A 25,212-nucleotide genomic window follows, 5' to 3' on the forward strand; every position below is an offset into this window, starting at 1 on the left:
GATTCCAGTATCCTCAGGTCGTATTTTAGCTCTGTGGTATGACCTCTGAGACATGCCAGTGGCCTGCCAACAGCCGTGCCCGTTAGTAATAAGTGTACTTCTAGCGTAATTTAATGTGTGGTGTCTTCAGAAAGGACTCCGTATGCTGCATAATCTCTGTGCCAATTAAAGTAGCAAAACGAACAGCTATGAGCTTGATTATTCATGATAAACGCGATTAGTGCGGTGTCCTAGTAGCTAATTTCTGCGCATGATTTCCTGGGCACATAAGCCCTCACAGACTGTGGTTTTTGATATTATGTAGCGTCCCAAGACTCCCTGAAGATGAAAGAAGAAGAAATACTCGGGCAGAATATATATTCAGCACGGAGGTGTCCGGGCTATTGGCATGGCCCAAAAGGCCAACCCACCCGGCCGGGTACAAGAGGGCTAATTCAAAGTACAAAAGTCGCGCCTCACCAAAACCGAGGGATAAACCACTATTGTATTACAATTAGTATAGCATCCGAACCATTCCGGCAGCCCTCAGGCCTCTTTGCAAAGACGCGGCAGGCTACACTTAAAAATGTGTGCATAGTCATGAATTTCAAATATCCGTGGCTGGTAGAAATGAATATTTCAATAAAAGATAGAGTCGACATAGTAGCAGAACTGTTTAAGGTATTTTCTTAATTACGTTGTTTGAAGTTGTTACCCGCTACGGTGGTATTCACTTGTCAATTCTGTGCGTAAATAAAGTTATTTTATAACAAGCACCAGTTTGTGGACATAAAATCAATCATAAATTGTAGGGCTGTAGCCATAATACCCCAGAATTTGTAGTCTTCCAAGTGCAAGCCCTGTTCTTTACTAATAAAATTTCTGTGGTAAACTGTTGCCTAATTTTTGTTTATACTATTCACAATTTAACTTGTCTTTATGATTAATGACAAGGCGCATTATATGAGGTTCGGTAGTGTACTGATAATATGCTGCGCATACTGCCAACACCGTCGGAAATCACCGAAAAAACACCAAGTGGTGTTCAAAATTTGGCGGAGCTAGAAAATGTTAATAATCACTCTGAGAATTCACACTTCCATTCTGTTCCGGACTCACTCAACCGCAGTCCGGATAAATACAATAGCAATAGTTTCCAAAAATCTATCGAATTTAAAGACCTCGTTTATGCTATCTTCCAGGGTCGTGGCCTTCGTAAGTTTGTGTTCAGTTAATTTTTGCTTCTTTAGAGCCCAAATTTCTTTTAAAATCAGTATCTGGAAACTTCAAGAGCGGTGAACTAGTAGCAATAATGGGACCTAGTGGTGCTGGTAAAAGCACTTTAATGAATGTACTTGCTGGCTTTAAAACAAGAAATGTGTCTGGTCAAATCTTGGTCAATGGCAAACCTCGTCATCTTGCTTCCTTTCGGCGATCTTCCTGCTTCATTATGCAAGATGCGCCGTTACTTTCACAGCTAACTGTTGAAGAGGCAATGACTTGCAGTTCGCAGCTTAATTTGCCGCAGAACTGCCCAAATGATCAACGGAAGTTAATTGTAAAGCACCCTCCTGTTATACAGTCTTCAGTTTACCTTTGAATCATTGTATGCAAACTAACTAAAGTATACATAAACGTCTTTTCATGTTCAAGTATTTTCACCTTCTTCGTAGTTATGATACTTGTTGGGTCCTAACTACAGGAAAGTGACAAATGCCTACTATCTTCGGAAAATTTAGATTGATGAGATTTTGCAGACCTTGGGGTTATCCGAAACTCGCAACATTATCACTTCTGATTTGTCTGGAGGTCAAAGGAAACGTCTCTCGATAGCCCAAGAAATGATCAACAATCCACCAATTATGTTTTTTGATGAACCTACAAGGTAACACCTAGATTTTCCTCTTCTTTGTTAACATTATACTGCATTTTCCCCTAATAACTGCTCATTTAACCACTAAGACATGTGAATGAGTTAGGGGCTTGTGCTTTCATATTTGTAACTCTGATAGGCAGGAAAAAACACGGCCGTCCATATTAGGCATGGACAAGTGGCTGCTTCTATTCTATTGGGCATTTTCGGTAGTGTCTGAGCTCCTTTGACGTCGCTTTAGTGGTCTTGACAGCAATGCAAGTCTTCAGTGCATCGTGGCGCTTCAAACAATTGCAAAACAGGGAAGAACTGTTGTTTGTACGATTCATCAGCCCAGTGCTACGATCTTCGATATTTTTGATCAGGTATGTCTTTAAAAATATGTGGGTGAATCTTTTTTACTTTAAACATTGTCTTCTTCCAATTCATGGAATTAAACTTATTAAGTGTGCAATTCGTTTAACTTTTGACCCCAAATCCTACAAATCTATCACAGAAATTCCGTATGTTACAGCCCTTTCTTTTTGTAAAGAGGAATGTGTTACTACTACTGATATCCCAATCAGACTTTCTGTACCTTTGTCTCTCATATCTCTCTCATACCTCATATCCTTCCATATGCCCACTGTTAGGACTCAACAAACCTCACTGCTGTGGCAAATTTGCCACCCAGTTGGACGTAACGCGTGTGGGTGCTTATATGACCCTCAGAAATACACCTTAGTTGCCTCTCCTTTCCAATGGACTCGATTTCATCTATCATTTATTCCGCCTCACAGAAGTGTATTTTCCCACGCTTTTCCGTGGTGGCCATATCACCCCACTGCTTTTTACATTTGACCTTTTAAATGAGTTTTTATAAGGCAAACCTTTCCTCCTCGCTTAATTGATGAAGAAGTTGTGCTATTTAGGAGAGGGTGAATCTTACCTCTGGCCCAGAATAGGCGGTCAATGTATATGTGTTTGTGATGACGATCCTGGCAGTTTGTTGGACGCAATCTTTATTCTTATTTCTTTACTAAGACGAAGTGAAAATATGAAAAAAGGAAATAAGGAAGTTAAATATTTTAGGGCTGAAATGAGTGTTAAGCTCTCTTCATCGCGTTTATTCCTAGTTGCTGTCCTTTTATCTGGATTCAGTGCCACTGTCCTCTGCGTATTGAGGAAGAACACAAATTCATCTAACCAGGATGTGTATTTGGGACAGGTGGGAGTTGCCAAGGTCGGAGAAAATGGTAGTAGGCTTGACAAAGTGCAATGTACTTTTACTCTACAGACTCATGTTTGTGTACTCATTCCCCTCTCCCTCCTTCTCGGTGGGGTCTCATTGATGTATGTGGGGTGATTTCTTACAGGTGTTGTCATTTTCTGACAGGAAGGTCGTTAAATGTTTGTCCACAGGAGCAATTACTTGTGCAGCCCTGACATCACTGCCACGTGAAGGTTAGAGGTGGAGATCTGCAAGTTCTGAGTTAAGCACTTTCATCTGCCAAGGGACATCATGTTCCGCTGATGCATTCACTACCACTTGATAATAGATACCTAATCAACAGTTCATTTGTCACCTTCTTCTTTTTTGTAATTTCACTATGGAAGGAAAAAGGATTAGAGTCCCAATTCGGGCTGAACATGTGGAGACAATGATCTCATTTAAATGTATTATGTGATTGACAGACCTTTTATTTTCTCTTTCTCGTTTTTTAGCTTTACTTCCTTCGAGCTGGTCAATGCCTTTATCGCGGTCCAGTAAAATTTCTCGTTCCCTATCTAGCCTCACTGGGACTTCAATGCCCAAGGTATCACAATCCCTCAGACTTTTGTGAGTCTACGCCTACCTTTGATCTATCAACATTACAACATTCCAGGTTCTGTGATTTGTTAACTATCAAAGTGATTTGGCTCCCTTTATCTTCTCTTTTTTAGAACTTCATATCAACAAGTTAGTTGAGTTTAACTTTGAATTTCTCCCTCTATCCTTCATTTTCCCCTCAGAGTAAGGGTTTGTGTGACTTGATGAGTAGCATCCATTTGTTGTCATGTTAAGTATTATGACATGGTCGATTTCGGCGAAAAAAGGAAGAAATGAAACACCTAAGGCTGGCACAACTTTACCCAATGAGTTATAACGTTTTAGGGAATTTATCTGGTCTGTTTAATGCGTAGCTACTGATGTTATCTCATTCAAATGAGCAATTTGGAATGGTCATCTTTATTTCACCGGAAAAAAAAATAATTTTTTATTTTCTTCCCATAGTGATGGATTTAGCTTTCACTGAGGAGGATCAGGCGACAGCATCTTCCATTCTTCTCAGCGCGGTTAATAATGGACGTCTAGAAAAGGAGATTGTACGCCTCCAGGCTTTGGGTGCTTCCTCTTTCCTCGAGTCTTTAAGTGCAACTGTTAAGGTGTCTGTCGAAGGTGCCAATGTCTATGGAATAGCCAATGGTGATGAGACGGGCATGGAGATACCTTCAACTTCGGTTGAGCAGAAGGACCAATCAATCTTTCGAAAAACGGTGATCGCTTGTTTCTTTATAAAACACTTTTAAAAAAGGAAATTTGTGAGTCGTTGGGAAACGTTTAGAGTACCTTATCTATCCTTAGTAAACTTTAATTTCTAATTAATCCTTTTCCAGGTGTGTATTCCATCAATGAAAGTAAGTTGTTTAAGCTGTCTCATTTGTTGTGTCTCCTTCTTACCTTCCCTCCTCCACGTTCTACTCTATGGTTTCTTAGAGTTGACAATCTGTCCTCTCTACTTTTTTTCATCTTTAAAGCACTATAAATTTTGGATTCCCCTCTACTTTCCCTCTTTCAACTTGGCAGAAAAAATAGATCCCGTTCCGTTTGCCTTTCTAAGTAACTTTTTCTGATTTATTTTCCCTAGGAAAAGGTGAAACTCGATTTTAAGGTAGGTCCACGACTAACCCTAAGGTATCTGGACTGTTTTCCAACACTGACTGGCCTATAAAGTTGTTCCATTGTCGTCTTCGTCATTGTCAGTTATGATGATTGCTTTATAGCCGTCTACTCGTAGATACGATACTACCCTGCTTTGAAACCTCTTGAGACAAATTTGAAGGCGTAATAAAGCAGATGACTCCTATTGAGTATGAAATGGGAGGATGTGACGCCAAGGTGGGAAGTGTAGAGCTCGCTGACTTAGATACACCACATAGCTGGCTGGTGCTCTTCGCGGAGTATCGTGGATCTTGTTTTAGCATTTGAAAGGTAAACTACTTCATGAAGAAGGGATCTCATGTGTTTTTGGAGGCAATTTATTGCCCGAAACTAGAGCTGTGGTGGTTGTTGATGAGGCCATTCTCCTAACCCCTAGGTTAAGCGTCACCCTACATGAGCAGGATAACTCGCTTGCTACTGCCACCGATGTAGCCTCTCGAGTTATTCACTTATTCATGAGGACGCGGTAAGGGGGGACTGAAGGGCTACCCAGGGATAAGCCGATAGGACGCCTACACAAAACCAAATCGACCGATGTATTAAAGGCTTTCTGGCAGCTTTTGATGTTTGGCATCAACAATTCTCCGCTTTCTCTCTCCTTTCCAATCGCACATGGGCTGATCGAACTGTCCAAGTCCACTTTTCTGCTAGTGTTGGTTAATTTTTTCCCCTTCAACCTCGGGACTTGACACATTTTTAAAACTCGCCTCACTGATAGTCATTTCAGAGCACGCAATGCTGTTTATTGACCTTTTCCCGCATCCTCCCTTTCCCTCCTCTACTCCTCTCCCACTGGAATCACGCAAAAGCATCAAGACTGATGTGGGTGAATTGTTGTGTCTCGGGCAGCAGTTCCTCTCATATTTCCGTATTTCCCGGTCGTTGTTCTGTCATTAACTTCATACTAACTTCACCTTCCTTCATCTTGACTGGATAAGATGTTGTTCCTTTTTTTTCCCTGCCTCTCCCTTCCCCCACCCTCATGAATAATCAACCTTTATCCAACAAATGGGAGTTGTTGTTAATGTGCTCCGTTTTTTCTCTCTTAAATCATTTAATGATCTTCTACTTTTGATGGTTCTTTACTTACCAGCGATCATATCTGGTAAGTCCTTTCCTGTGTGAGTTGTAAGTTGGATCCAACTCGACAATCAAAATCACAAATTATTTATCACAACCTCCTCGATGTTCTGCATGCTATTTACTCCTTCATTCATCCAAAATTTTACAAATTTTATGATTTTTCCTCGGTTTACTTTTTAAATGTTGCCTAAGGCGGTGAACCGATTGTGTAGACTGACATCTCGGTTCCTTTTTGGTTTTTCACTTTGACCAATTTGGATGAAAACAAACAAAGAATGAACATGGGGGACACTCCTTCGAGGTTGGACTATTACATCAGATAAGGATTCTGACCAAACGGACTCTCATTTGCATCTGGCGGGATAAGGTGAGTCACTTTAAGAAAGGCCTTGTTTTTTCATCCTCGATTCTAACCATTTAGTCCTACAAGTGATAAATTACTTTTTAGCCTGGCTGAACTGCTTCTATCGAAGGGAGAGAAGGGTGGGTTGCTAGATTTAGCCCCATCGTAGCGTATCTTTTTACCGATGTCATCCTCACTTTGGAAGTGGATCACCTTCGGTGATCGGTGCCGTAGGGACTAAACACCCTCCTTTTTTCCTCCTTTCTGAACACTTAGTCCGCCAAGTGTTAAATTACCCTTCAGCCTAACTAAAATCTTTCAGATTTTTGGGGAAGAGGATGGATTGTTGGATTTGCTCCCATTGATTTGTACCCTTCTTCATTTATTTGGACTAAACTTTCTTGCCAGTGTCGTCTCTAGTATGGAAGCGAACCAACGTCGGTGATTGGTGTTGTAGAGACTGAACACTTAAAAGGATGGAGAAGAGGATGGGGGGAGTAAATTATTAACTTTAAGAACCAATTGTTTCATTATTGTTCCTCCTATATACCAAACGACAAATGTGTGCCCTTTTAACTACCCGATCCTAAATCCCCTCTCTTCTCTTCTGAATTGACGCAAACAGCTGAGGGATAAAAATAGTCTGCCAAATGGAAAAGGGGAAAAAGAACAAGCAGCCCTGAGAAGACCGATCTTTTGCTTGTGTTGTAACACTTGGCACTAGACCTAAAAGCCTCCAAAAGATTGCTTTCGCTCTCAGCATCCATAAGCCATTCAGTGTTCCTCTAATCCTTTTTGGAGGCTTCTGCGCTAGACAACTCCCTCTACTAGACATCTGGTAATGAAACTTCTAAGGTGTGTCGGTGCTCTTTCCTCCCTCCTTTCTTCCCCACCCCCTCTATCGCCATCCATCCCAGTGTCTCAAGTGCCCCTATTTGTTTGGCTTTGGCTGGGCATTTATACTTGCTACGTTTGTTTTCAGAATGTGTTCAAAGTTGTTTTGTTTCCATCAACCGTTGCGAAGCCTCTCTGTCTAGGTATCCCAGAGAGAATCCATTAGGGGCGCCTTAACCAAACTGTTTTTGACTGGCCTTTTAACCCATTTATCATTAGCTCATGAGCGCAGTGAACCATTTACTCGAGTTTTCTGATATAGACTTGTGCACTAACCGCTCCTCATTTATAAAGAGTTGAGAAGTTTAGTTGCCCGTTTCTGTCTTGCTGCAGGATACGCAATACCTCCTCCTCCCGCTGGGGTCAGCCACCCTAGGCCATCATAACTTGGGGGTGTAAAAACATAGTTGTCTTGTTGTCTCAGCCTGTAAAAACGTCTTGGCTTTGTTTCTGTCTTAAAATCAGCCAATTCGTTTGTTGCACAGTTCAATTTTTTTATAAAAATCACGTGTCACATATGTGTGACGCTAGTAGTCAAGATATTAAGCGAGTTCCTAACTGTTACTACTTTATTGTTCTCTTGATATGCCCAAGCTCTGGATAAGCTGGAGATCTTTTGACATGAACCATGTAACCTTTGAGGTCGGTTTCTCAAGATCTTTCCCTCTTTAACAACCGGCTTTGATGATTCAACCTATTAATGGGCTGACAGATGACAGAAGGAGGCGAACATTTAATAAGCTGCAAATGAGTAGTATTTAAATACACCGTCAATCACTTTAGTAGACGCTCCTGTGACCTTACTTTCTCTACTTTGGAAATTAAAATTATTTTAAAACCTCTGGAGGCGGCTAAAAGTCGTTTTTATGTTCATTTTATGTCCACCTACGTGTGATAGCTACCTGCTTTCCATTTCATTTACTGCTATTTCTGCTCTTGTACACTTCTTTGTCTAATCGACTTTTCCTTCTCTTCTCGGCGGCCATCCTTCCATCAATAGACGCTGACACGACTTCGTCTGCTGGCACATGTAGTAGTCGGCATACTGATTGGATTGCTCTACTTCAATGTCGGCAACAATGGCTCTCAAGTGGGCAATAATGCAGCCTTCATATTCTTCTCCACCCTTTTCATCATGTTCTCCTCTCTCATGCCCACAGTCATGACATGTGAGTGTGTGTGTGTGTGCTGGTGTATGTGTCTCGCTCTACTGTCTCATCATTATGATATCGCGTGAATGACAACCTAGGTCACGACCTTTTTAGGGGGTTTCTTGTCTCTAGTAGCTTCCCAAACACTCAATCGGGGAATGACTACATATGGCGGGAGACAACAAGTAACTTAGGCATTTATAAATTTATTAGTGGGTACAGTCAAACCCATCCTATGTCAGGAGGCTTTACTTTGCCATTGGTAGTGAAATAATGACCTCCAGGGCAGGCTTTCGGATAGCTGGCTGTCTTGACATCACCTGTCAGGCAGTGTATTAATCCGGCGTTCCTCTCACGGGCTGACTTTTCCTCCAGAATGGCCGATATGACTGCATTGCTGTTAAAGTTTTTCTTGACCAGGACATCACGCTACGCGGGTACGCATTATTCATTGTTCTTTGTCGTCACGAGGAAAGGTGATTAGATTGACGCACGAAGGCTAGGAGGCACATGCCACTCTGACTATTCCGTGTCATAATAGCATGCCGTTTAACACAAGACATCAAGAAAAGTGCGTGCATTTTCTCCCCGTCTATCAAATGCCACCTTGGAAGGTGTCTTCATCCCAGCCATACATCTGACGCATCTTTTAGTGTACCTTCATTCATCAATGGGTAATGTGATTAATTATTTAATAGCAGAGGTTCGTAAATCCCTACTCACCTGCCTATGTGCCATTCGCGCCTCCTGAATACCTGAGTAAGAAACCCTGTTACTGTCAGCACTGAAGATCTTCCTCTCGTCGGATTGGCCAATCAGGAGTAAATGCGACTCCCATTGGCTCATGGAGTAGGGATTTTCTTCTGCAGAGGTATCCTCTGTATGTATGTATGTATGTATTTATGTGTGTGTGGAGACATAGACTGTCCTCTGCCACCTCTTACGCCCTCTTCCCCGTTACTTTCAGTCCCGTTGGAAATGCGTGTCTTTTTGACGGAACACCTCAATTATTGGTACAGTGTACGCGCCTACTACTTTGCCAAGACACTTGCCGATCTTCCATTCCAGGCAAGTTAGCCAATCCTAATAGGCGATGACATAGTGCAGCGCCTGATTTTGAGGGCTAATCTATTGTCAGCCGGAGATGTTCGCCACGCCGTGTCACCAAGGTGGTGGAGAAAGAGCTCGCGGTGTTAGGTGGTTACATAGTCCCTAGCCCATCTCTTGGACCCTCGTGAGTCTCCTACCCCTGTGTGTTTGCAAGTAACTACATGATGAGGACGCAGGATGACCGTCAAAAGGAGAAAATCTGCCTTGTACATTGGTGGAATTAGAATGAGATACCTGAGTATCGTGCTGAAGGGTATCTAATTGTAGCTTGGTTTTCACGAAGGGGAGAGCAATAAAGCGTAGTCAATTTTTTTGACATTCTGGACTGGCCTCACCTCAGCCACCGTCGCCGGAGGTCAGCCCATTACAGCAGACCGATTATTACTAGTGTCACATATAGGTGACACACAGGTATTCCTATCTCTGGCTCTCCTCTCCACCTTCCTTCACAAATATTCGACACATCTTCTTAATCGCGTCATGGTGGTTACTGGTTGCATCAAACTGGTTCGTAGACAGTTTAGTTAAGTAGAGTTGGGTTGTGACAGTGTTGGATGTCATGACTATGGTGGCGTAAATACTGTCACCTGCCTAATTCCCACTTTTATTCCCTTCCATTTTAGTTACTATTTGCAGTCATCTACGGTATGATTGGTTACTTCATGACTGATCAACCTCTGGAGTTCAATCGTTTCATGATATTCCTTACCATGCTCGTGTTAACTGCTTTTGTGGCACAAGCCCAAGGCCTGCTCATTGGTGCATCTACTGATCTTGAGGTACTTTTAAATGCACCTTAGTGACAAAAATTTCTTAAACATTTTACTTTATTTATTGACATTCAGCGGACTTTAGTGATGATGGAGTGCGAAGAGCCCCTCCCACATAGTTCATTCCTCTCGCCTCCCCCTCCCTCTCCCCTCCTTCACCATTAAGATGTCACCCTAAGCGTTGACTTTAAACAAACTCGTCTGGAAGTTGAGATTAACCCCGAAACAAGGATAAAGTTTACACGATAGCCGTGCATCATAGGAGGGATGCTACTTAATTCATAATATGAGTAGCACGCATTATAAATTTAATTAAATTGCCTGAACAACGTATCGCTTCCAGGACGAGCTGCATGGAGCGAAAAAAGGTAGAGCTCAAGTCCAAACAGTGGTTTACGACTAGTATTATTTATCAGTTAGCTGGTTTTTGTGCGAAAGATCAATTCAAAGCAACGTGGAGGAAAGAAGATTGGGGAGTATTACGTGGGCGAATTATGGAATAAGCCTCTCTACTTGTAAAAGCTTCGTGTGTAGACTTTAAAGTGCTGCCCCTTTCACGGTCATACCGCGGCGTGGAGGTGGAAGCGGAGACAAAAGAGTGGTGTGAGCTCGGCTTTGAGGGTCAGTCCCTTGTGAGTATTTTTGGATTTCCTCGTCCACCCTCCCCAGTTCGTCCGCGGTAAATGACTACCCTTCCATGGTGTTGTTCAATTCGACAGAGCTTGCTTCTCTTCTACAATGGCAATATCTAGTTTTTAACACTAAGACAATGACAAACCGTAGTTGGATGACCTTTCAAGAGTTGATCCACCCATAAAGTACCAAGCAATGCTTAAATTTCCTGTATTATTCCTCACCTCCTTGAAGGTATCCGTTTTTCTGGGTCCCGCAACAGGCATTCCGATAATCCTCTTCTCGGGATTCTTCATCACTCTGGACACAATTCCAAAGTACTTACAATGGCTCTCCTACAGCTCCTTCACTCGCTATGCTTTTGAGGGGTCAATGAAGGTTAGTGGCCTCTAAGCAGTTTCCCTGATCTTGTCAACACTTACTTCATTATACCACATTTTAGGGTATCTATGGCAATAATCGAAGTGAGCTGAACTGTTCCAAAAAGCCAACTTCAATTTTAGTTTTTCCCTGTATGGCGGATCCACAGTCAGTGCTCACTTTGCTCAGCGTCAGTCACTATCATTATGGCATCGATATAACCGTGCTCATTGTCTTCTTCTTTGCACTGCGTGTTCTCGGTTTTTTTGTCCTTAAGTGGCGTGCACGTAATTCCACGTAGGTTTTACAATCCACTCGACTTCAATTTCTCCTCCCCCTTTTTCAAATAGCATGTACGCCATTTCAGTGTCTTCATGTGAGCAATCCTAACCCGTCTGTTATTTTCCGGTAGACGAGTATCTGCTCTCTCCTCCTCCTCCTCCCACTCTCTAATCCCACCATTCCCAACTATTAGTATACGTTATTTACAAAAACTATTCTCGCTACTTTTATTTGTCCTAACAATTCAGTCTCTCCTTTTACACCTCTTTCTCACCCTCCCTTATATCGGCATTCATTCTTTTACAAACAATTGAGGCATTCGGTATTTTAAAGTTGTTTTGTGTGTGATTGTTACTAGTGTCACATATATGTGACGCCACGAATTTCCTACCCCTTAGTCGCTCATCACAAAGGTTTAATGTGTTCGAGGCGCATGTATGTTGATGCCATCTACTAAGTAATAGAACACTTTGATTGTGGATGATTGCTTACGTGGAAATACTGGCGACGTAATTGTATGGCCACGCCATTCACTACCGATGTACACGTAGTGAAGCTGTCGGAAAGGCAATATCGGAAGTGGCAGTATTTTTTCCTCACTGCATAACTTGTAAATTCTGTGTGAAAAGTCAGTACTCCTAGTGAAAGGTTGGATGGGCTTCTTCACTTCCGTTTACGTTTTTTGAATTGGCAAGGGGAATGAGGAGACTAAACATATCTGCTGAACTGTTTTACCTCTCCCAGTTAAAGTGGCGATTTCTCCCCTCCGCCTAGTACTCTCACAAGAAAAAAAAAGGGGAGAGGTTGTGAGCCAAATCTAGAACTGATTGGTTAACGGCGCCTCAGAGGAACGCCGAAGTCATGAGCGTGTAGCATCACCTCTAAGGCAACATATTAGAGGTCATTAAAAGCAAAGCAAGACAAACGAGTCACTGGCAATGCTTAAGCATCCGCCCGCAGTGCTGCAACCCAATCGGACGAAGGGAAGGGGATGGAGAGGGAGTGAGGACTTGAATAACTACGTTGGAAGATGAGAGACTTCCACTACTTAATGCCCATCACGGGTTCACAACAGTTTCCCCTTTGGCAGTGATTTAAAGTAGTCAAAAGTGGGACAGAAAGAAGGAGAAATTATAAAGCACTAAAAAGGTGCCTTTTTTCGTAGTGAACAAGCTATATATTGAGCCTTCTGATTAGAAGGATGTCACTTGCATGACTGGCCTGATGAGAAAGTTGCAGTAAATCAGGTCAGCACTGCGAGGTGGGCCAATTGGAAGGCAGATGTGCTTTTGTCAACCCCTTCTTTTCCAGAATCGTGAAGGAAAATCCCCCCACAACATCACCTGAGGTCTTATTATTTCCCTGTGAGACCTTAAGTGTGAGTCTCCCATATCTCCTGCAAGCACACGCGCCTGTCCGCAGGAGGAATCGAACGTATTGTAGTCTGGCGTCCAACTCTTCGAGTCCTGAAGGTGGAGATCCAAACAACTAATGTCCTCATGACGATTGGATAAGATTTGTCATTTCTGGACTCTGGCTTTACTTCGGTATAAAAATCGGAGGCAAAAGTTTCACCGCCAAATTTGAAGTTTGGTAACCTGGATCCTGGTAAATGCGGTAAGTTTCATACGCTCGTGAGAAAAGTGAACCACACATCTGAAGCAGGTCGCTGTAACCTTAGTAGTCAATCGCAGAATCACCTTTACGTTAAGAACTGATGTCTGAGAGGATGAGTTTGGATTCTGTCAAGCACTCAACCTGATACAGATCTCCTTACCGACGGATATGAGCAGAGGAGGGGATACGGTGCGGACGTACACGCCAAATGGCTCATGAGTGGGGAGTGAAAGAGACATGGGGGTTGCTACAGTCTCGTCTATTTATAGTATTTGGATGATCTTGATGCTACAAAGAGTAGTAGTGTATTTAAAGTATATCTCTTTTGTAATTTCAGCCAATCAGGATGAAGTGAAGGAGAAGGCGCCATTCCATCTTATTTGAGAAATACAAACTTGTAAAAAAGACAGACAGGAACATTTTTTCTAAGACTAGAGGTATCCCCAGCACCTCTCACCTTTGCGGAAGAACCAAAGAGCGCCAATTTTAAGGGTCCACTTGTTGCCTTTATCTACCGAGCTACCATCATGGTATACAAAGATGGCTCAACAAAATCTACTAGTGAAGGTGAACCTGTGTTAATATGGTGATTTCTTGGTGTGTCGGAGGCGCGTTTGATTATGGTACTTCATCTAGTTGTCTCGCCCCATCTTGACGTCGAACGTGACTACTCCGCGTTGGAACCAAAACCATCCCGGCAATTCCTCAATCATATCCGGCTGGCAATTGTGGATGCAGCCGCTATTCCTCTTGTTTGGCCTTGGAACCATGGCTGTTTTAATCACCTGGTGATTGGCGGTTTCAGGCGATACCATTCCGAGGAGTCCAGTAGGTCAGTAGAACAGTCACCTTCTCTACTTATGACTCCACTAGTGCTCGTCTGGGTGTAGCAATGACGGTGTACGATTTTGCGGAATGGAACTTTCTTCTATCTGTCGTTGGAGATTTTTGTGATAACTGTAGTATTTTTATAGTCACACAAGGGATCACAGATGCTACCTCCGGTCACTTAAAAAAAGCATCCACCAAAACGTGGTACAAGACTCGATCAATTGGACCGGGGTAATCGAGGTGTAGTCGTGACCAAGGCTTCTCTGGCTGGAGGCCAAGTTACCGATGGGTCTGCTGGCATTGCCGAAAGCTTTGAACAAAATCGGCGATATCCTCATCCATGCGTGTCTAGCACACGAAACTTTTGGTGATGTGCTTCCACCTGCTTACACCAGGATTAGGTGCTCTTCGGGGTTGCGCAGTGAGTCATTATGGTGAAGTAGCGGTTTGAGGTCATCGCTTGGCGACCGAAGCAGTCACTTACTCCTAAAAAAAGCATATTGGCTGAGTTAGCATGTCGTTGAGCCTTGTCATCTCGGGAACTTCGGTAGCCGTCGTCTGGAGAGTCCGAATAGCATGGGTAAAGGGATGCGTGGCGACGTCCTCACCACAAAGCGTTGCTACCGCAACACCTTTCAGCTGACTTTAGTGTCTTCAAAGCGTACAAGGCAGTCTTCTCGGTCCCATCCAGAGAGGCTTGTAGTAATGCAGCTCAAAAGACGTAAATGAAGGTGTTTGCAGCTACGGTGATTGGTAGCTTTGGACTGTAATTAGCCAGCGGGAGTTTTGAGCCCAGCATACTCCTTAGTTAAAGAAAGGCGGACTCGGAATCGTCTGACCAATTGCATGGGTCCATAGGATGACCTTTCAAAGCAAGATGGTCAGAAAGGCCCAGATACTGTGGAGCTCACAAATCTGAGACAAACGGAGCGAGGTAGCCTCCTTTAAAGGTGGCATCAGTGGATTGCTACCTGTTCGACGTAGAGATCAGCGACCGCAAAGAGGAAACACTCACTCTCAATAGATTTATAAAGAATCAGTACTTCTTAGGACATAAATGAGGCTCATGCTCTTGAACATGCTCTAGCGCAGGCACGGTTCGATCGTGTAGGCCACTGGAAGTAGCTCCCGCAATGAGACTTCCAGGGACGCCGACAGGATCGTGTGCATTGCTGGCAAGGTGGATGGTTGTAGTGGAACAGGACTTGACACTTTTCGCCCTCCAGAATGATGGACAAGTCCTCCACGGTGGAAAGCGGGTAATGGCGTTCCTGAGGTGCTGTATTGAGACCAGTGGATAAATCAGCACATATTAGGACAAATTCGTCTGTTCTTCTGGCCAAAACAATAATTACAGCCAATTTGGAGTGGGGAAGTGGAGTCAGAACTTTTTCCCCCCTAAGTCTTTGAATTTTTTCTTTAGTTTTAGACAGTGAAGCATAGGTGACCGATCTCTTCGAACAAAAAACCAGTGCAGCACTTGATTTGAGATATGCGACGACTTGTATTACGGTGAAATGACTAAGTTCCGGTTGGAAAATTTCTTAAACATTGGCACCGACTGTTAGAAAAACATAGCAGTGAAATGTATTTGCTTACATATGACCTTGATTGGTAGCTCCTCCAGATCTGCCTTCGTGATTTGACACATTCTGGTGAATGACATGCCACGGAAGTGTACACCCCACTAAAGGCGTCCAGAGAACCTTACTTGTCTACCACCAACTCTGGTGGTGACCTTAGCAGCCTGACTTACTGATGGTTTGCAAAATCGACGGCGCATTTTCCCCGGCACAGTAGCAATGTCGCGGCGGTATCCAGATGTAGCCTCCTGAGCGGCCGTTGTGTCGGACGCTGATGAATTTTCAGCGGTTAAGTGTGCCGTTCTCGTGGAAAAATCCGGTTTCACGTACACACCCACAGTTCAGTGGTGGAGCTGTAAAATTTCGTCCACATCCTCAAAATAATCATCAGATCTGTCACTTTATCTAAAGTCGTGGAGCTGGAAATTTAATGTGGATGACTGCATGATTCAGCACTCCAAAATTGTCCACACCACGGGTAGAAATAATCCAGCTTAGCTTCCCAAATATAGTTGGTCTAGACTCAACGAGTCTTGAATAATCCAGGGAACGATTTCAAACCATCCATAGTTATTCTCAACAATAAAGTCACTTCTAGATCTTGGCGTTGATGGTTCAGTTGTATCAACTTCTGACCCTCTAGAAGCTAGCGCGAGTTTGTTTCTGGTTTCATACCTGCCGCGGAAGACAAAACTTTAGACAAGACGCAGCAGCTTCCGGACTTGGTGATACAACTCAAGGTGACGCAGTAGCAGGACAATAAAAATCCGGACTTTTTTTATAGACTTCAGGGATGGGATTGTCATCGCGGTGCCTAATTTCAAGCACAACTCTTGCTTTACCATTGCGTCACACACAATGGAAGGAAAATAAAAAGTGAAAGTAGTTTTGGTTGTCATAGCACCATTTCATAAACATTACCACACGATTTTTATCATTTTGACTGATGAACAGCTTTTTTCACGCATATACGACGCTTGGAATTAATTATAAAATTAGGTTGAAAAGTCAGAGACGTTGTGAAATCTTAAAATATGCACAGACAAGTCAAATTTGATCTTCACAACAATGGCATAGCAACCTTGTTACTGTTATCCATGCACTCAGGCTCCTCGTCCACTCGTACATCAGTAGAAGCCCTAATACCTCATGACCAGAGGCCATTTGCTTACTCCATCAGCTGAGTAGGTCAGATACTTCGGGAACATTATTAATGGTTAGTCTCAAAAGGATGCAGTAATTCATTACACATTTCTAAGACAGGCACCACCTCGTCCCTGGAGATTGGACCTTCTTCAAAAAGACGGTTTCCGCACTCAGAATCGTGGAAGGAAAGGGCTAATCATTGGAAGTGACCTTTATCCAAGAAAACATAGCATTCCATGGAGCGCTTTGGCCGTCATAGGGGAAGGAAGGGGATGTTGCCTCACGCTCATCCTCTACATGTGGCAATCACAAGCAAACCAGTCAATAGAGGTGGGAAATCTGCGTAGTTGGCCATAGGTGGATGTAGTTTCGCCTTTAAGCGATGAGCTACCTGGTTGGATGTAGAAGGAAGGCACCTTTTATGGACAGCTAAATCAGCAAAGAACCAAAAAAATAAAGATTTACTTAAAACCAGTCTTTTAGGAAACGATCTTTGTTTCTTGGAAAAAGCAATGTGACTTGAGCGGTCTGAGGACGTCCGCAGAAGGGGCGCTTCCAATTTGCACTTTAACTGTAGCCTAAAAAAGGTGAGCATCAGTCAAAGAGACAGCAAGAAAGTGATCAAAACATAAGATTCGTAAACATTAACACCTAGAGAGAAGAAAATTTCCACGCTCTAGTTGTACTGGAAATGCGTAGCCCAAGTACCTTATAAAACAAAAAACCTTGAAGGCCCTTTAGCAGAGGAAGAATTGCAGAGAGCCTTACAACCGACATTTAGAATTCGGATATCATGTAAATGAACACTGAATAAGCAGGACATCCAAACTTCCACTACTTGATCAACACTTCATTGACGTAGACTCTCGCCATGGTATTTGCGCTTTTCAAGATCTACTTAACGTCCCGAACCTACGAACAAACCTAGGTTAATGACCAGATATACGGACTCCCGTGTGCATTTGCGGAAGATATGAGGTAACTTCTCCCTTTTCTTGGGACTCGACACGTCTGGAGCAGCCGTGGTGCGCAATCAAAATATAGGCCTGGGTGATTGAACTACTGGAAATGAATTAAGTAGCATACGAGTTGTGTGATTCAGTAACACACATCCCCAAAATTACCTTCAAATTGGAGGGGTTAAAAGGCATTTCAGCCATCAAACCACTAGCCTTGATCCTTGAATGGTTTGGGTTTGCTCTGTTTCCTAGTGGACACTTACTGTGCTGTAAAGGAAGAGCTTAAAGTGACTTTTCTTGTGGCATCAAATTGCAGCTATACTTGAGCTTGTGAATCACTAATATTCCAAATTCTTTCTTAAAATTAAATTAGAAAACCTTTTTTTAGGTGGATTTTTAGGTGCAATGATGCATTTTTTTGCTTTATTGCAAAGGGAAGTTTTTAATTAACTCTTGCTGTTGTTTACTTTGTCCAGTTGAGCAGCAATGGTACTTTATGGCCCATAAGCAGTCGATAGGACGATGAAATTGAAAAGTTTTTCTTTGATTAGAGGCACGCGTGGCTTTTTTTGCCCCAAGTGTGCTTAAAGGGGGATTTTTAGGGCCTTTGGTGTCCAGTTCAGCCTTAAACTCGAATGACCATTTTACCACACTGTTCAGTACAGTTGGTGGTTTAAACAAACTGCTGATGAGATTTTGAGATGCCGAATGAGGCTGCAGGCATAAAGCTAAAGCACGTTAAGGATAATAAGAGGTGCTTAGCCACTCCTTTTTCAACATCTGTGCGTTACTGATGATCACCACCATGGTGGTTAGTTCTCGACACACAGTGCAGCAGTAGAGCCTGTAAACACTCATTTTAGAAGGTAAAACGCCTTACAAAACCTAATCGTGGGCTAATTTGAAGGAGAGCTAAGCCTTTCCATGGAAAAAAAACAGTGAACACACCACAACGCAATCATTTACGGAATATATAAGTTCACCTGTGAAGGAAGGCGATAGCAGCAACTAGGAGTCCCTAAAAGTAAATGATATGCCAGTGAATCTTGAGGCCCTCTTTATCATTAACACAAATCCAACGATCCATATTTTCTTAAATCCGATGTTTGAAATAATTCACTTCGCAGAATTTGTTGAAGGTGTCAGAACCTAGCCATAGTTCCAATGTATTTGAACCTCCGTAATTCACTGCTATCTACTAAGGGTCGGCTTTTCCAAAAATGGTAAAATTCTTTCTAATTCGATGTTTTTATAAATTTTAGCCACCGGCGTCACACATGCGTGACATGCGTCCATAATCATTTGACAATGGCTAGTGACTACCGCAAACTGTTACAGATTAGTATGCTGTTAGGTAAGGAGTGTCGTTGAACCATAGAGAATGATTGGGACTTTTTTCACTTTTAGTTAGTTTGGTGGGGCTAGTCATGCCAAACCAAAAGGATTCGGAGAGGTGGTGGTAGGTTTTTTCTTCTAACTCTGTGGCAATAGATTCTGCGTCAGAGATTGTAAATAAATTCGGCAATATTTGAGTTGAATTAAACAGCAAGTAAAAATGCAACCAATACGTGGTATCCGTTTATTTAGAATGTTGTACGAATTATTATAAAGCCATTTTGGACACATTTGCACATGAATTGGAGGTGCAATCCTAGACAACCTCCTAATTGAGGAGCAAAAAAATTATTTGCGGTGTCCAGTTTGGATCAGTAACATTTATAAAATCAGCGATCTCCTTTCTCGAACTATTTATTTGGGCATAAAAGTAGAATGTTGAAAATATTGAGAGGCGAAATCAAGGTATGAAGAATTGATAAACTAATAGACTTGGTGACTCATGGTTTCACTGATTTTAACAAAATGGATACGATATGAGCAGCTCCAAAAGGCTCAAAATTTATTGCTAACAGGTAAATAAATGTTCTAACGGGATGTGGATACATCGGTTGCAAATTACTAGTTAGCCAGAATTCACTACCTCGTTAAATGATCAAAAAGAAATTTCAATGCCATTTTGCTTACTTGCAAAAAATGATCTAAGCCCAAGGTATGCAGCAATAGTAGACGATAGAAGAATAATAATGGGTCTTAAATGCACAACAGATTCACTGCAAAATTCGGGAAATGACAGGCACTATGTTACAAAACCAAAATATAGTGCAGTTTTTATTAGAAAACTTAACTTAAGAAATATGAGAGGCACCAAGGGCATTAGGTCAAATGCTCGTGATGCATTATGTTAATTTATAGATGAAGTATTCGCTCATTAGACATCAAAGTTTTTTCAAAATGGATGAAGGACATCAGCAGTCACTTGTGTCAAACCTAAAGCTAAAATTGCTGAATTGCAAAATCTAGATCAAATACTATGATGATGATGTATCACCCAGAGTACATTTGAATCTAGATATCTTAAAGTAATACTTGGTCAAAAAGCCAAGGCGTTTCGTGCATAGTAACAGAAGGATCACTACCAAAGGTTCCGCAGAAAGGTAAAAGGTTCAAAAGTTAAAGGACAAAGGAAAAACTAAAAGTCAGGTGATCAATCAATCGTGAACAACGTACAGCACCTGTGGGCCAAATAATTCAAAGCAGACAGCGATTCTGGGTCACTATTGTACGAGAAGTTTATGAACAAAAACAAACCCCTATGCAGTCATATAACTATTAAAAAGATTTTTTCTTTAAATAGGCCCTCTTTAAGTATTTATATTAGGCTTAAATACTTACAATCACCAAAAATTCCCACTGAGAACCGTTGTTCAACTTAAAACACCAGTTGGTAACAAAAAGATACAGACAAATTTTAATATTTTTTTGAAGGCAAAAATTTTCGGGTTTTAGTTTTTTTTGTATTTACAATTTTGCTGGCCACTAACATCGGCATGAAACTGACATAAGATCGTTCCTTGTCGCCAAATAAGGTATATTCCAAAGAACTAGAATTTTAAGTTTACTAAGAGATTTAGAAACATTACAACATCACAACAAAATCGGAACTCTTTGAGATACACTACAGCAATCACATAATTTTCATAAAATTAAGCAGGTACCCGTGTGCAACTTTACGGACATCTTTTGGTAACTCTACTAGATGTTGGTTTTTTTCCTATATTGGAACTGTATCGGGGGACGTGGGAATTGGCTGGCCAGCATGCTTGTCCATTACTAGTATTACAAACACTGGCCCAAGGGCAGAGTCACACAAGATAATAACAAGTCTTATCATGGTTTCTTGGAGATAGGGTTTCACATCTATTCCACCTTTCCTCTTTGTTCTCACCTCAATGCTGTCCAGCCATATTAATCTGAGTTCTACATAACCAGTGGAGAACTGGAGGAAATAGTCTGCACGCAGGCAGGGTAGATAATCCCACATAAAACTTTTTCAAATAATTCAAGGCTAGTATCGCCTCGGTTTTTAATAGTTTTTCTAAAGAACACAGAAAGTCATGTTCAGCACGTCTTTCGTGGGTATTCACCGATTTTCCATTTGTAGCCTATCCATCTTTCTCGCTTTGATAAGATTTATCACCCAGCAGTAGAAATCAAGATAGTTTTACTCTAAAATAGGGTTTGCTTTCCGCTTCCATTAATGCGGCATACCAAGACTTCTCTGAAGACAAAGGTGGACATTATAATCCGACGGAATATATGCATTCGATCTACAAAAGGGTTTATGGCTACTGGTATGGGTCGCAGGCTAGACAGTTCGTAGAATTGAAGTGGCGGAGACCCTAAGTGGCTCAGTACTGAAGACGAAAGTTAAGTTACCCATTAAAAGATTGCATACTATCTGCTACATTTGCTTGGATCTGCGTGCGTGCGTCATAAGAATGCCAGTGGCGCATTCCTTTATTCACTTTTGAATTACTACGGTGCGGTGCTTCAAATCTCGCTTAACAGAGGAATAATCATATTACTATTGCAGAAAATGAGGATTTCAACAAAAGAAAGGGCTAACAGACTACTGGTGTGGCTTATGGAACATGTCGCTTAACGGAAGCACAGTGACAGAGATTTAAGTGCCCACCTGACTAAAACAAAAGTCTTTTACAAACAAGTAAAGTACTAGAAAATGTTGTACGTTGTATTAAATACACCTCATTGATGGCAGGCAGGTAGAAATCGTCTCTTTCCAAGGGAGGGTACATCATTAAACCCCTAAAAAAATAGATTTTTCATAAAATCCAAAGATTATGCTAAAAAGATGCAGTTACCTAAACGATATTTTTCAACTACTAAATATCACATAGCAGGAAGGGGGTTAGGACCGCAAGAATATTACAGTGCTTACGTATTAATTTCGTCTTTATATCGTATAACTGTGAACTTGTAACCAATAAGTTAAATTAGTTGATAGACATTAAAGTCCCAAAATTGCATGTTACCCATTGCATAAAGATTCACTGGGCAAGTAGAGGATTTAAAATCCTCTAAAATACTGTCAGCATTACGCATTGTCAACCAACCAGTAAAAATAGGGGCTAGTGGAAAGCTGTGCTGTGCAAATTTACAAGTTTCCATAGCTGGCTGTTCGTTTTGCTGGATATCCGAGCTAATGAAGTTAGAATAAGTCTTATGAGGATCAAACGTACAAAATTTTGACACTGCGGTGATTTCAAACTTTGTTTAGATACACGGACACTAATTTTAGAAGGTAGTGTTACCGCATTTTGACATAACATTTAAGCCGTGCAAATTGACATTCGGCTAGACTGTACATAATATTATTGTAATGCGATGGTGGTTCGTCCCTCGGTACTGGTGAGGCGCTAGTTTCGGACCTTTGTACTTGCCTTCTTGTACCTCGCTGGCTGGGCTGGCCTTTTCGGGACGTGCCAGTAGCCCAAACACCTCCTCTGTGCTGAATGTATATATTCTGCCCGAGTATTGTGTCTTCTTTCGCCTTCAGGGAAGTCTTGGGACGCTACAGTATTTTGGCAGAGTATACATTACTAATCCAGAATTTGATCATCTGTCCAATGCATTGGATAGCAAGGCCTGGACGAATTCCATTGGCACAACTCCACCCATTGACAACTCTTTGGGCGGGTAAGGAGGGCATTGAATCTGCCTTAGATTGGGAGGTCGTGATAAGCTAGAGCACTACGTAGGAAGAGACATCGCTGACGTATGGAAGAGCTGGGGGCACTAGTGGCATGGTCCACATGCTATGCGGCAGAGGACAGTGATAGTGCAACCAGCACAGGAGGACAGAGTGCCTGTGGTCTTAGCCATAGAGCTAAACAAATCAAATCGCAGAAGCAAATATCCATGAAGAAGTGCGTGGAAGTGCAACAGGAATTGTAGCATCTCCTGACAATCAGAACTGCCACCTAATTTGAGGCCACGATTGACTGGGCTGTCGTCACTGTTTCCAACATGGAAAAGCAGGCATGTTTCGCCAGTGTCACTATTTGAAGGCGTCATATTAACGAGCCGGCCGCCTCCTGTCCATTCAACGGCCACTTTGATGCCAACCAATAGTAAGATAGTGCGATGATAGTCAATTATTTAGATAAACTAAACGGAAGGTTTTACTGCAACCTACTCAAATCAGCGGAATAGCTACTCCCGTGGAGGCCAATACACGAAGAATATAACGACTTAAACACAGACATCAGATGTTGCTCTGCACAGGATTCGTTGCACGGGGACGCACTGTCAAACCTTTTAAGGCCTATCTTTACCCTCTTCCTCTATCAGCTCACCAATTTCTCCAAAAATTATTCTTTAATATGCACAAGTTAGCTCCGCCACCACCAGCAGCATCACCACTATCACCTGATAGCACCGCTATACGGCCTTCTAGCACATGAGAACTCCTGTTAAAACCGGCTATTACCGTAGCCACGGTTGTTGCGACACGTAGGCGCACAGCAGCGTCGCGTACAGAGCCAGTGCCCGATGCCAGGCGGCACCACAATAGCTGCCTTGGCCGCATAACGCAGACAAGGCGGCTCAGCGAGGAGGAGAAAGTGGACGTACTCCAACGTCAAGCAGATGCGTGCAATCCACTCCCTAGTGCGGCAGTACAATTAATCCACATGGGGATAGTGAACTTGCGGCAAGACAGGTTCTGCAATGGCAGTAATCAGCGAGGTGAGAAGGTGCCAACGAAGATGAGTGAATGTCGAAGCAGAGCAAAAGGCTACAAAATCCAACCACATTGACAACTGCGCATGAGGTGTGAGTAGTGGTGATGTTTCCACCAGCCATCAATTTAATCCACATCATACTTGTGCCTCACCCTTTAGCATTCGACTCATCAGTGGTGACAAGCAGGTGTGGCTCCACCCAAGTTGGGTGTATCAAAAGGCGTCTTCAAAAAGCGGAGTACGGTAATTGTATTACTTGAATGCATTGAACTTACGCAATTCACCAAATCCAATTTGCATCCACGTCTTTGTCTGTGTGATTATGGTACGTCTCATTGTGCACTGAGCTGTGCCAACCGCTTAAGGTTTTGTAGCATGAAGTGGAGGTGAATGACAAGCATGCAGGCAGAAACCATCCCCCCACCACTTGTTGAGGCATTCTCCTATGGAGAACAAAAGCTAAACACATAAAGAGCTATGTAGGTTGCTATTGTACTCACAGCTGCGACAATCACGTAAGGCGTTGAAGCAAGGAGTGGAGGTGAATAACGCAAAGCAGGGCATGTAGAGCCCAAAAGGTGGCCTCACCGCTTGTTGAGGCATCTTCCTATGGAGAACACAAAGTAAAACTGGTTAACACATATGAAGAGAGAAGCGTGGGGAAGATAAGTAGCGGTATGCAAAGACATGCAAGTGGTTAAGGTGATTGAGTAGGCCATTGTTCTCCTTCGTGGAATGGCGCAATAATTGCACAAATGCCTTACTTGGCAGGCAAGTAGGAGAGGCTCAAGTTCCAACCTACACTCATTAGTTGTTTCCTCCAAATCCTTCTCCATCCGTGAGCTATCCTTGCATTTCTCAACTACCAGCAGTCATCCATTCTCCAATACTTTAGGTCCATTCGTTTAAAGGACACTTGGTTGACATCAGCACTTGGTGCTAATCTAGAAAAGCACAATCCTTCAACTGTTACGCATTGTTTTGCAAAAGAATATGCATAATCCTGGCCGGAGATCTTATTTTGACGTGTCCTCTTTGCACTCGGATTATCCCGACTAAGTTTAAGAGCGTACTCAAAAATAATATTGCTAGTATTTACAAGACGCAGGGCTAAATGGTGAAGAAGTGATCCTTTTCATTTACGTGGACATGGATTATCTCATTAAGCCACTGAAAGGTGGTGCAGGTAGCTGCTTGAACTGTCAATATGGCGTGGACTTCTGCTTGGCCTACCCTTTTGTGGTCACCGAGCAACCCAACTGCAGCATTAATGATGATGAGCAGTGTAGGTGGGAGACCACGGTTAGTGGCCCATTGGCTACTCGTCTACGAAATTAAAACCATCATTTGTGCCAACCCAAATGGCTAAAACTCATTTGCACGTAAGTACTCACGTGGTCGCATAACACGGACTGACACGCACATTTTGCTTACAACACAAGGCCCATTCCTGAATTTTGCAACTTGCTGGTATAGACAATTGTGAAGTGAAGTGATCGTTGGCGTGCTCTTGGGACTGGTCGTGGTCTGATACC

At 42.5% G+C, this 25,212-nt stretch overlaps 3 protein-coding genes across 3 annotated transcripts; 2 read left to right on the plus strand and 1 right to left on the minus strand. All coding sequences in view use genetic code 11, as the record gives it.

Moving 5' to 3' along the window:
• Positions 1–968: 968 nt before the first annotated feature.
• Positions 969–11,754, plus strand: EGR_06334 (ATP-binding cassette sub-family G member; the record flags this gene model as incomplete). Its single annotated transcript, XM_024495583.1, has 13 exons — positions 969–1,194; positions 1,230–1,537; positions 1,719–1,864; positions 2,094–2,217; positions 3,557–3,671; positions 4,107–4,369; positions 6,217–6,264; positions 8,135–8,303; positions 9,253–9,357; positions 10,032–10,174; positions 11,033–11,176; positions 11,241–11,455; positions 11,571–11,754. The coding sequence occupies 13 exons, from the start codon at positions 969–971 to the stop codon at positions 11,752–11,754; spliced, it is 2,190 nt and encodes a 729-aa protein (XP_024349981.1).
• A 1,935-nt stretch (positions 11,755–13,689) lies between these two features.
• Positions 13,690–13,872, minus strand: EGR_06335 (hypothetical protein; the record flags this gene model as incomplete). The annotated part of the gene is made up of 1 exon (XM_024495584.1): positions 13,690–13,872. The coding sequence occupies one exon, from the start codon at positions 13,870–13,872 to the stop codon at positions 13,690–13,692; it is 183 nt and encodes a 60-aa protein (XP_024349982.1).
• Positions 13,873–19,413: 5,541 nt separating this feature from the next.
• EGR_06336 (hypothetical protein) lies at positions 19,414–24,678 on the plus strand (the record flags this gene model as incomplete). The annotated part of the gene is made up of 6 exons (XM_024495585.1): positions 19,414–19,486; positions 19,575–19,802; positions 20,293–20,413; positions 21,753–21,903; positions 22,492–22,631; positions 24,573–24,678. 6 exons carry the CDS (start codon positions 19,414–19,416, stop codon positions 24,676–24,678), a joined length of 819 nt encoding a protein of 272 aa, XP_024349983.1.
• Positions 24,679–25,212: the final 534 nt, after the last annotated feature.

Source organism: Echinococcus granulosus, assembly GCF_000524195.1.
Source record: "Echinococcus granulosus chromosome Unknown EG_S00055, whole genome shotgun sequence".
NCBI classification, from domain to species: Eukaryota; Metazoa; Platyhelminthes; class Cestoda; order Cyclophyllidea; family Taeniidae; genus Echinococcus; species Echinococcus granulosus.